At 36.4% G+C, this 12,431-nt stretch overlaps 1 protein-coding gene across 1 annotated transcript in view; it reads left to right on the forward strand.

Moving 5' to 3' along the window:
- The window catches only part of LOC307157320 (protein NLRC3-like), a gene marked incomplete at its 3' end in the record, with an annotated part of 73,515 nt that overhangs the window by 12,246 nt on the left and 48,838 nt on the right, over nt 1-12,431 (forward strand). The window contains exons 2-3 of the mRNA XM_079869190.1: nt 11,539-11,817; nt 11,948-12,010. Coding sequence (XP_079725316.1) covers nt 11,559-11,817; nt 11,948-12,010 — 322 coding nt within the window. The 5' untranslated portion in view covers nt 11,539-11,558. The remainder of the gene's footprint in view (nt 1-11,538; nt 11,818-11,947; nt 12,011-12,431) is intronic.

Here is a 12,431-nt window from a genome sequence, read left to right on the forward strand (position 1 = left end):
TTTAAATAAAGAATAAACAGTTTGGGGCCTAAAACTGACCCCTGTGGAACGCCACAGGAAATACTGAGGCTAACTGACTGATGTTTACCCATTTGTACATACTGACTCCTATTTTCAATATAGTTTTTTATCCAATTATAGCCCACACCTTTTAACAGGATTTCATGATCAACCCTATCGAAAGCTTTCTTTAAATCAATAAAAATCCCAACTGCATAGTTTTTATTTTCAATACAATTTGTTAATCTGTCTACTAACTCCAAGATCCAAGATGGCGGCGTGCGGTCTAGCAGGTGCAGTCTCGCTGCCATCCAGCTTCAAATCTCAAAGTTCATTTGTGAAAAAGCGATACAGGGAAAGTAGTGTTGCATTAAAAGACAACGTACACTATGGCAAGATTACCATGTTGATCGTCATCTATATTGTTGCTCTTCTTGCCAATTTAGTGCGGCCGTGCTTCAATGCACTCGACCGACGCACGGGAAATGAGAGCAGTAACAAACATTTCGATTCCTCTTTGTTCTGTGGATATAAGCCTACTCATATATGGTTGCCTGGTGGACAATTTGCTTTATATCGCAATGTTCTCAACAATGGAAAAGTGGCAATCCAAAATACTACTTCAAATAAGATTATCTCACACAAGGCTCCGCAACTCCTGAGAAAACTTTCTGGATATCTGTTGCTCACCCTTTTGCTTGCGGGAGATGTTCATCTTAATCCCGGGCCTGTTGAGAGAGACGTGGGTCCAAATCATCGAGCGGCACTTACGGAGATGAACAGGCAATATCCTGGGTTGGAAAATAGGACTATGTCGGGGTATGAATTTACCATCTTAAACAGCAATTTGCATACTACTGAATCGGCCACTATGGGTGAGTTTCCAGCTGACTTTACTTCATTACCAGCAGTGATCCTGCCGAGCGCTGTGATGCCTTGTGTGAAAAATCATGTGCAAAAACTAACAAACTGTGCATTACCAAACAATTCAAAACGTAAGATAAATCCTGCAATTGTGAAACATCGTGGTAATAAACTCTTCCGCACTGTAAATCAGGCTCGCATGCTGTGGGATTTTCAGGCTAAACCAAGCGGATTATTAGGAGGACATTTAAATATCCGAAGCGCAATTCCTAAAGAGGACCAACTGCAACATCTCTTATATGAGTCAAATTTGGACTTCCTTTGCTTGACAGAGACATGGCTACACGAAAACTCCCCGGCTGACATATTAAAAGTCCATGGTTACAATATGTTTAGACGAGACAGAAATGTTGGTCGGGGTGGTGGAGTATTGTTTTATGTAAAGGATAATATAAATTGTGCGCAAATTCACTTGTCATGTGCTGATGACTTGGAATGCATTGTGCTTAAATTGACTCTCTCTACTCAAATGTCTTTAATTCTGATTGGAATATACAGACCACCGTCCACGAAAATAGTTTTTTATGATAAATTAAATGCTCTTTTAAAGGAATGTGATACTAAAAATGAGGTTGTTTTATTAGGAGATTTTAACATAAATTGGAGTGATAAAATAAAAAGGAAAGAGTTAAAACGTGTTACAAGTAATTTCGAATTACAACAGGTAATTGAAGGGCCTACGAGGATAACTAGTTCATCAGAGACACTTATTGATTTGGTTTTCACAAATAGACCAGAAAGAATAAGAAAATCTTACAATTTGGTCACGGGGTTATCAGACCACAATATGATCCTGATCGTAAGAAAACTCCCCAAAACGGCATTAAATTTATCAACTTATACAAAATTAAATCAGTATGTAATGCCTAAAAGTCAGTTACCTAGTCTTGAACATGCAATTAAAAAAATCAATTGGAATGAACATCTTGCTCATAAAAGTGTTGATGAAAATTGTAAATCTCTCATGGTTGAACTTGAAACAATTATACATAGTTTTATGAGAAAAATTAAAAGTAAACCTGGTAAAAGAAACCATCTACCTTGGATAAATGAGACTATAAGGTCACTAATGAAACAGAGGGACAGCACCCTTAAGATGGCTCTCAAGAATAAACTGGCTCATGAGAGACGTTTATACACCACATTGAGGAATAAGGTTTTAAAAAAACTCAGGCAGGCAAAAGCAACATTTTTTATTGATGCTATTCGTGAAGCTAAGGGAAATACAAAAGAAATCTGGCATAATTTAAAAAAATTAACAGGGAAATCATGTACCATCAATAAACCAATAAAATTGAATATAGATGGAAATGTAACCCATGAGGCAAGTAAAGTGGCAGCAGCATTTAATTGTTATTTTATTAATTCTATAAATGCTCTATCTCAGAGTTTTGCCAGTTCAAATTACTCTCTCACTCCTTTAGATACAGGTGCCCCCATTATGACTTTTAGAGAAGTGACAAACTTCAAAGTGAATTCAATCATCTCTTCTCTTAATGGTTCAAGGGCAAAAGATATATATGGGATGGACACAGCATTTATAAAAACCCATAAGGAGGCACTTATTCCATCTATTACGAAAATTATAAATTGGTCAATTAATGAAGGAGTGTTTCCCAGTTCTTGGAAAACTGCAATAATAACACCAGTATTTAAATCTGGTGATCATAGTATCATCAGCAACTATCGACCGATAAGCATTCTTCCAGCAGTCTCCAAAATTGCAGAAAAATTTATATCGGAACAGATTACAACGCATTTAAATGCAGGTTCCTTCCCATTACATCCGATGCAATTTGGATTTAGAAAATATCATTCTACGGAAACGGCTAATGTCTTTCTGTTGGAAAATATAAAGGCTAAACTGGAGAAGGGTGGGGTGGTCGGAGCCGTTTTTCTTGATTTAAAAAAAGCTTTTGATTTGGTAAATCATGACGTTCTAATTAATAAGTTATCAAAATTTAATTTTTCATCAGATGTAATTAAATGGATAAAATCATATGTTACAGACAGAAAACAATGTGTTCGTGTGGATAATAACATCTCCCAAATAACTGACATTAATTTGGGAGTACCCCAAGGTTCCATTTTGGGTCCCCTGTTATTCAGTTTATACATTAATGATTTACCTGAGGTCTGTCCACCTACTGTCACCTGCCAGATGTATGCTGATGACACTGTCATATATCTACATGCTGCAAACAAGAGGCAAGCTGCAGAAGAGCTATCAGTTGCATTGATCAATATATCCAATTGGTTAGCAAATTCGTGTCTTCACCTTAATACTGATAAAACAGTATGTATGTTTTTTTCGAAATCTGCAAACAAAGACCTAGACCCAGATGTCATAGTAGCAGGGAAAAGACTTCCAGTGGTCCAAGAGCTCAAATATTTGGGAATAATAATAGATTCACGTCTTTCATTTAAAACACAGGTAAAAAAGGTCATAAATAGAATCAAATTTAATTTGGCAAATTTCAGACACATTAGGAATAATTTAACTACACAGGCCTCAATGCTATACATTAATGCTATGATTTTATCACATATGAATTACTGTCTTACCAGTTGGACACAGACAGGTCGAACCACATTACGACCAGTTGAAATACTTTATAAACGAGCCTTGAAAACGTTAGATAAAAAGTCCAATTCATATCACCATTGTAAAATTTTAATTAAATATGATCTTTTAAATTGGGAAAACATGATTAAGTTTGCTGATATCTTACTTGTATATAAAATTTTTCATGGTATGGCCCCCCCTCCGCTCAATAAATTCATCCAACAAAATCTAAACGCATCCACTAGAGCGTCTACAAGAGGGGATTGTAAAATACCATGTAGAAAAAGTAGTTTTGGACAGTCAGCTTTCTCTTTTCGAGCAGCTCATACATGGAATACCATACCCACAGAACTAAGGAACAACACATCTATTAAATCATTTTCCAAATCCATAAAACATTGGTTATTGTCAAATCAAATATGCTGCCATAATACAGAATAATATATTTGCATTCATTGTTATAGTGGTGTCTCTGTGTGTGCATATATGTTGTTGATGTATTCAAATGTGTGTCTATTCACTTTGATCTGTGTCTACTGTGTATGACACTTGTCTTTGTTTTTTTGTTTTTGTTTTTTTTTTCTTTCTGTTTTTTGATTAATCTGCCAGTTGTCCAGATCGCGAATAGTAGTGTTATTCGTATTTATTTTTATCTAAAGCTTTCTTATTGATATGTATTTATTGTATTGTTATAGTATATTTATTGTTTTTCTCTTAACCATCAACCTGCTAGGGACTGCAAATGAAAATTAGCCTGTATGGCTAAATCTGGCACATTTACATTTTGGACTTCGTCCTCATGTTGATTAATGTGCGTTGTCCCTTTTAAATAAATAAATCAAATCAAATCAAAAACTCAATTAATGCCATAGACGTTGATCTACCAGATCTGAATCCATACTGACTGTCCCCTAGTAATTTTTTTTTATCAATAAAATTATCTAACCTTTTAACAAATAATTTTTCTAGTATTTTTGAGAACTGAAATAGCAAGGATATCGGTCTATAATTATTAAAAACATGTGAGTCACCAGATTTATACAAAGGGATGACTTTTGCTAACTTCATCTTTTCAGGAAATACTCCTGTGTTAAATGATAGATTATATATGTATGTTAATGGATCTACAATCCCATCAATTACTTTTTTTAATAGTGACATATCAATATCTTCACAATCTTTTGACGTTTTATTCTTACTTTTACTTACGATCTCTATAATTTCTTTGCCTTCTACAGTTCCCAAAACAAATGAGTATGGATTTCTATCCACTTGATCCATCACAGAATATTTCATATTATAATAGTCCTTCTTAAATACCCTCATTATGTTAGTTAATTTGTTTTTGTATTTCTTATATTTTAACTCTTTCTTTCGTAGATTCTTTCATTCTATATTTTATAAAATTCCTATAAAGGTTTTTTTTTGTTTTTTTTTGTTTTTTTTACAAGCATTTTGAATTGATTTAGACATCCAGGGTTTTTCTGAGTATGTCCTTTTACTGCAATATTGTTTTATTGGACAGTTTTTATTGTAAAGAGTTATGAATATATCTAAAAATAAATCATATGCAGTATTAAGGTCAGCTTCTTTGGTTACTTCATTCCAGTTATACTTAATTAATTCCTTTCTAAATGCAGATATAGTTTCTTCAGTTCTCAATCTCCTATATTTAATCTTGTTGCACTCCCTTTTCCCACTATAGATACAGTCATGAGTCACAAAGATTGGCAGGTGGTCACTTATATCATTGATTAATATTCCACTTAAAGAATTACTTTCAACATTGTTTGTAAAAATATTATCAATAAGAGTGGCACCATTACCTGTTATTCTAGTTGGTTTAGTGATTGTTGGAAAAAAACTCAAACTATACAATGTTTCAATAAACTCTTCCGTCAATTTGTGATTATTGGGATTCAATAAATCAATATTAAAATCCCCACAAATATAACTGATTTTATGCTTTACCTTATTAAACATTTTTTCCATTTTTTCTATAAATATTTTAATGTTAGATCCTGGTTTTCTGTATACACAACTAACTAAGACATTCTTCGTTTTTTCCATGCATAATTCTATTGTGATACACTCCATTATATCATCAATGACTACTGTCATGTTATCAACAACTTTGTAAATGATACCTTTGTCAACAAAAAGCATCCTCATTCCTTAAAGAGAATACTTTAGTCAACATATGCATCAGATTTTCACAATGACTTTTGGAAATTACAGGGTGAAACTTGTGCTAAATGCAATTTTGAACCATTGACAAAATCAAATACTTACAGATGTGTCTATAATGTGGCTGATTATTCCTAGGACAACAAACTGCTGTTCATGAGCAGTGTATGTCACTTCTGAAATTATTCTCATTAACATTATAGTTCACGGCATTTGACTGCATACAACAGTACTGATTATAGATATCAGTTTGTCTTAATGTGAAATCTGGAGGGAATAAGTGAATTCTTCCTGGTGCCTTGAAGGGAAGAATGTAGTGAGCAAGTCTAAGCCAGATGTGTGAATTTTCCAGATGTGACGAAACTCTTCTAACAATGAGAAATCAAAACACTTGTTGTTCTAATGACACACACTTTGTTTGTGGTAACAAAGTTTATCTATTCCTTTGTAAGGGATTTTAAGGATGTTATTTGGCTTCTATTACTGGCAATGTGAGTAATGTCAGAGGAGAGGATTATGTGAAACATTTTAATCACAGATCGAGAATTGAATCTCTGAAACTGAAAATATGATCAGTTTACAGAATGAAGTAAAGACACTACATGAGTCCACCTTTGGTGTTTGAGGACACAGCAAAACTGCACTTAGTTCTGTTGCTGACATTGCAGAAGAAGTGCATGTAATGAGGAAGCTTGTTTTACCAAAGCAAATGGCTCTTGATAGTCTGTTAGCCTCCCAGGGAGGAACATGCAACTGTTACATGTTCATATATCCCAGACAACACTGGAAGATCAGCGCACGATTTAGCTAAACTCAATACGGATCATGTCTTTTCTCCTCTGAGTGGGACGCATGGTTCGGATCAATATTGAGGCCTGTTGTAACGTATGCCTTTAGGGACCAAGCAAATTACAATACTTAAAACAAAACATACTTAAGTAAAAGTAAAATGACAGATTTTAAAATAGTAAAAAAAAATACTCAATTACAGTAACGCAATGGAATTTTTTTACTTTTCACCTCTGCAAATAGCAATAATTGGGGTACAAATTACAAGTCTTTGAATACATTTAAAGAAAATAAAACAAATTGAAAAAGAAAATAGACAAAAACTTAACTCACTTTTACTACTTTACAAAGTAAATTTGCTTTAAACAGCACAAACGCAACTTCAGCTTAACTCACTGACCCCTTCTCTCCTAAAGGCTGAGGAGGTCTGGCTTAAATACCCTAAATTACAAAACAATTACAAAAAAAAATTGTGCTTTGCGCTCATGTGTTTCTGTCACACGGACCAGGTGACGATATCATAACTGCATCTCATCGTCACAGGGCCACTGTGAATCATTTGAAAGCAGCTTTATTAGTTACAGTTTCAGGAGTGTTTCTCATCAGACTCTTGTACATTGGTTTGTTTTGTGAGACACTCGACTGTCGTAAGGCTTTCATCCAACGCCAGACACACACTCTCAACTGACGCTGGTATACGGTATGACAGAGAAGAGCTGTTCTGTTAAAGAGCATGTAGAAGGAAGAGTACGACCTGATCACACAAGCTTTTCAGAGTATGTTTTGATCATGATCAGTGCTTGCATTTATCAGTCTATGTAATCCAGTGTTTTCATATACGATTAAGAGAAGGAATGAACAATCTAAGGATTTTCAATAACCGTTGTTTTATTTTATTTCCTTTTATATTTAATTTAATATTAATTTATGTAGTTGTCATTTGATTTATTATACATTTATGATTTGTTCATATTATTATTTCATTTACATAATTTATTCATTTTATCATTTAGTCATTATTATTATTAATTTGTCATTGTCGGTTATTAAATTTTATATTACTTATTTCCTTGCTCTTGCAGTGCTTGCTATTGTTGTTTAATCTCATGATTGTGTGGGTTGAAGGGATGTTTAGCCTCTTTCCGACAGGAGGAACCTTTTCACAGTTCCTAGAACTATTGGCTAAAGTACCCGGATGTTCCTGCGGTGCGAACACGCCGACTAGGAACGACTTTAGTTCTAGGAACTCCAATTGGAGGAACTAATTTAGGTCCTACTTCAGAGTAGGGTCTAAATCAGTACTATAGGAACTACTCATGACGTTAGTGTACGCTGACCGAATGCACGCAAAACACCAGCACCTGCCATTTTTAAATTAGCTATGTAAACACACAGATTATATATTTACTCCAGAAACTAACTATACAAACATGGAAAACAGTGATAGATGGGCCTCTAAACCTTTATGCTGAAGAGAAAATCCAACGCAACTTTGAGGGGACCAAGTCAAACATGATTATGTATTTCTGCCCAGCTAGCAACACAGGACATCAACCACACGGCATAGGCTAATAACTTTTTTTTCATATACTGTGTACTTTCTATAACAATTCTATCTAATAACATGTTAAACAGTACTGTTAGATAGATCGCTAACTAATGAACACAGAGAATGCGAGCATTGTTTGCTCTGGTGTTATCAGCGCCGTCAAAATAAAGGTCCATCGCTCCGTCAAAATAAAAGTCGCCGTGCTTGCGTCACTCCCTAACCCCTCCTACCAGTTCATATGGTCACTTGGCCAGTGCAAACCCAAACAGCAAAACCGAGTTTGGGGGAGAGTAGTTCATAGAACTGTTTAGAAGTGGACAGTTCCTATAACTAAGTTCCTGTAACTACTTGGTCGGAAAGCGGCTTTTGTCTTCATTAGTTAGAGATGAAAGAATGTCTCCATTTCAAGGTTTTTAGCATCACAGGTCAGGTCAGTTCAGGTTACTTTATTGGTACCCGTAGGTAAACTAGTTTTACAGTCTAAAAGGCAGGACATCCTTAAGACATAACATGCAACACACAAAACATTAAAACATATAAAAAACAGGTAATAAAAATTAAATAAAAACAAGGAACAGAGAACAGTACATGACCAAAGTGCTTGTGCGTTTTGTGCAAATAATTTTACAGTTTGTTTAACAGAGTGATTGCTGCTGGTACAAAACTGTTTTTAAATCTTGTGGTTCTGCAACCAGGAACTTTTAGCCTCCGTCCAGAGGGGAGATACTGGAATTCCCTACTCAGAGGATGCAGACTATCTTTGTTGATGGCCATAGTTAGCCTCTGTAGTTGGTTTACATACAGAGTTGTGGGGTGCAACTGGAGCTCCCCAGTCAGCTTACTCGACCATTTAACAATTTGGTTTAGGCGATTCTTGTGCTTGACTGAGACACAACCGATCCATGCCACCAGGGAGAATATGATAGTTTGAATAAAAGACTGATAAAATAATGTCATCATTGTCTTGTCTATATTAAAATGGTGCAATTTTCTCAAACAGTATAGGTGTAACGGAGGCCAGCTAGTAGTTGCTGTGCGAGTAAAACCTCACTCTTCTGATCTCAATAGGCGCTCGATGCTAGAGGCTGCAGTCTTTAGCCTCCTTGTTAGAGCGCCTGACTCTCATGCCGGAGACCCGGGTTCGAGACCCGCACGGAGCGGGGTGTGAAGGACCCGAGTGAGAGGGGTTACCATAGGCGCTGTTGCCCTTTTTTACAGACAGCCTCACAATTCTCCTGGAAATTTAATTTAGAGGCAATAATTGTCCCTAGGTATCTTTGGGATTGTACTTGATCCACTAGTTGACCATTTATAGTTATTGCCTCATATCCTGGGGTTTTTCCAAAATCAATGTACATATCCTTTGTTTTGGATATGTTCAGTTGAAGGTGCGACTCCTCACACCATTGGACAAAGTCTTCAATTATTGGACCATGGCCTCTATCATTTTTATGGAGCAGACTCACTATGACGGTGTCGTCGGCATATTTAATAATGGTCCTATTTACATATTTGCTCTGACACATGTTGGTATATAAAATGAACAAAAGGGGTGAAAGTACACACCCTTGTGGTGAACATGTAGAAGAGCAAAGCTGACCAGAGAGAGCTCCATTCACCTTTACTCTCTGTGTTCTTTTTGTTAAAAAATCCAAAATCCAACCAACAAGACTAGGACAAAGATCAAATTGCTCAATAAGGCTAAAATGTAATGGCTAAAATATATGGTTGAATTGTGTTAAAAGCAGATGAAAAATCAATAAAGAGAATTTGTGCATGGGACCCACTTCCCTCAAGATGTTTGAGGAGCAAATGAAGCAAAGTGAGAGTGGCATCTTCTACACCCCTGCGTGGCCTGTAGGCAAATTGCATGGGATCCAATGCATGTTCAGTTATCCTTAAAGGAGAACTCGGCAACTCTAGCGAACTCTAGTCACTTCTTCGCTGATTTTCCGTTTTGTTGCCGCATGTTTTCCCCACGAGCTCCCCCTACAGCTGTGGGGCGTATATTTCACAACACGGTGGTAAAAAAACTCACTTGCGGCGGCCTCCTCCCCCTCTCTACCGCTGCTCATGTGCGTTTGTTTTAATCGGAGCAAGCCAACTGTATCATGTGGAGCTATGTCTGACTACCGAGGTGGGTAATCTGGTAATACATCATACATGCGTGTGTTTATGTCGAATTGCCATAAAGCAATTCGTGTTTCGCGCTCGTTCTCGTTCTCGCTTCTCACGAGACTTCCAATTTCTATCTTGCCGGGACGGTAGTCCCCAAGTTGCAAGGTTGGTTTTCCGCCTGGGAACGCTGGGGGGAGCGGGGAATGTCACCAATATCACCAGAACAGGTTGTTTAACCATCCAAATGATTTCTAGACAGTTTTATTAAGTTAAAAAAGTTACCAAGTTCTCCTTTAAAATATGTTGCCTTATCAAATTTTCTAAATTTTTCATTAAAATTGAAGTGAGAGCGACAGGTCTAAATTCATTGAGTGTTTTAGAACTACTACATTTTGGAACTGGGACCACTACAGCATCCTTCCAAATTTTTGGTACATGTTGCGTCTGCAGGGATTTATTACAAATAAATTGAAATATGTGACTCAGCTCTCTTGTACATGTTTTGATCACACGCCCACAAATGTTATCAGGTCCTTGACTCTTATTGATCTTTGTCCTACTGAACACATTTTCCACATCTTCATATGTGATATTGAAATGTTGATTATTATCCTTGAGTTTATGTTGGAGTCCTTGGACCTCCTGGCTAAAATCAGACTTATTAAAACGTGTATAAAAAGAATTAAAAGCATTGGCAAGCTCCACATCTGATCCAAAACCCTCTGGAAATACATGGCTACTATTACTGTGCTTCTGGGTACCTGCTATCGTTTTCATAAAGGACCATGCAGAGCCAAGGTTATTTTCAGCCAGATTTTTTTCAAGTTTAGACTTATATCGATGTTGGAACAGGACGATGTTGTGATGCAGTAATTTTCCATTGCTTTTTTCTTGATAATGGCAGCTTGATAGCAGCAGCTAATTTGCATTTAAAGAGACAAAAACAGGATGAGATAATAAACTAGATTTAAAAACTACATCGAGACAAACTTTGAAGTTGGCTTGAGAAAGCCTGACCAGAAAGTTTTAAGATGTTTTAAATGCTTAAAGTTTTTGAAGGCAATACAGTCTATCAGAAAAACAGACAAGACAGATAGATAGATTGATTTTAGGGTGTTGCTATGAAGTTTCTTAGGATGGTTGCTAAGGTACTCTGGGTGGACATTAGGGTGTTGCTATTTTGTTGCTAGGGTATTCTGGATGGTTGCTAGGGTACTCATTGCCAGCATGTTTCAGATAGATGCCATGCATAAAGGAGCATAATAGGACCCCTTTAACAGATGAGTTTGGATGAGAGTCCTTATCCGGTCACTGCTTCATTTCATAATCCATATAACATTTTAGCCCTTAGGTCAACATGTTAAAGAGTGAAACTACTTCTGATCTTTTTCTTTTTATCCTGCAGCTGTAAATCTGTGAAGGGCGATGGCGTCTGTTAAAGAGCTTCTGTTAAACTCGCTGAATGAACAGGAAGAAGCTGAACAAAAGATGTTTAAGTGGCACTTACAGAATGATCATGAGTGTATAACAAAGAATGACATGGAGAAAGCAGATATCTTAGACACAGTGGATAAGATGGTAGCATGTTTTGGACCAGAAGAAACTGTGAAGATCACAGTGAAGATCCTGAAGAAGATGAACCAGAATAATCTGGCAGAGCAGCTGGAGAACAATCACAAGCAAGGTAACATTCAATTCACAGTGACTGTAACTGTTTACCAATGTAATGGTTTGACTTAAACTGCTCTGCTGATGTGTTTGTGTGACTTATGTTTCCCAGTGAGTGATCCTCTCTCTCTCTCACACACACACAGGTCAGGCTGAAGGCAATATGAAGACGTCTGCAGCTGTTGGAGCTCATTCAGAAGAGATCAGGGGTAAATAATCCCTGTCTGTACATGGAAACAAGAGAAAATATAACAGCAAGCAACAATTACAGGGCCAAGAAGAACAGCAGCAGATCTTATATAAGTACATTTATTAGAACAGACTGCCTAGTAATTTTTTACGAATGGTTAAATGGTTTACAAGAGTCTTAAACCCTGAATTAAAACTTCTACAAGCAACTTCTACATACGCAGGGTCATTGCAATAACCCCAAACTAACGCTAATACAGTCTCATGTCTTGTTTGGTGTGCTAGATGTCAATGGTTTGATCAAAAATCTTGTAAGAATTTTGGTCAGCATGGCCTTAAAGGAATAGTTTACTTTAAAAGGATAATTATGTCATTTACTCACCCTCAAGTGGTTTCAAACCTGTATGAATATCTTTCTTCTGCTGAACACAAAGGAAGTTA

This window comes from Squalius cephalus (genome assembly GCF_949319135.1).
Source record: "Squalius cephalus genome assembly, chromosome: 4".
Taxonomy (NCBI): domain Eukaryota; kingdom Metazoa; phylum Chordata; class Actinopteri; order Cypriniformes; family Leuciscidae; genus Squalius; species Squalius cephalus.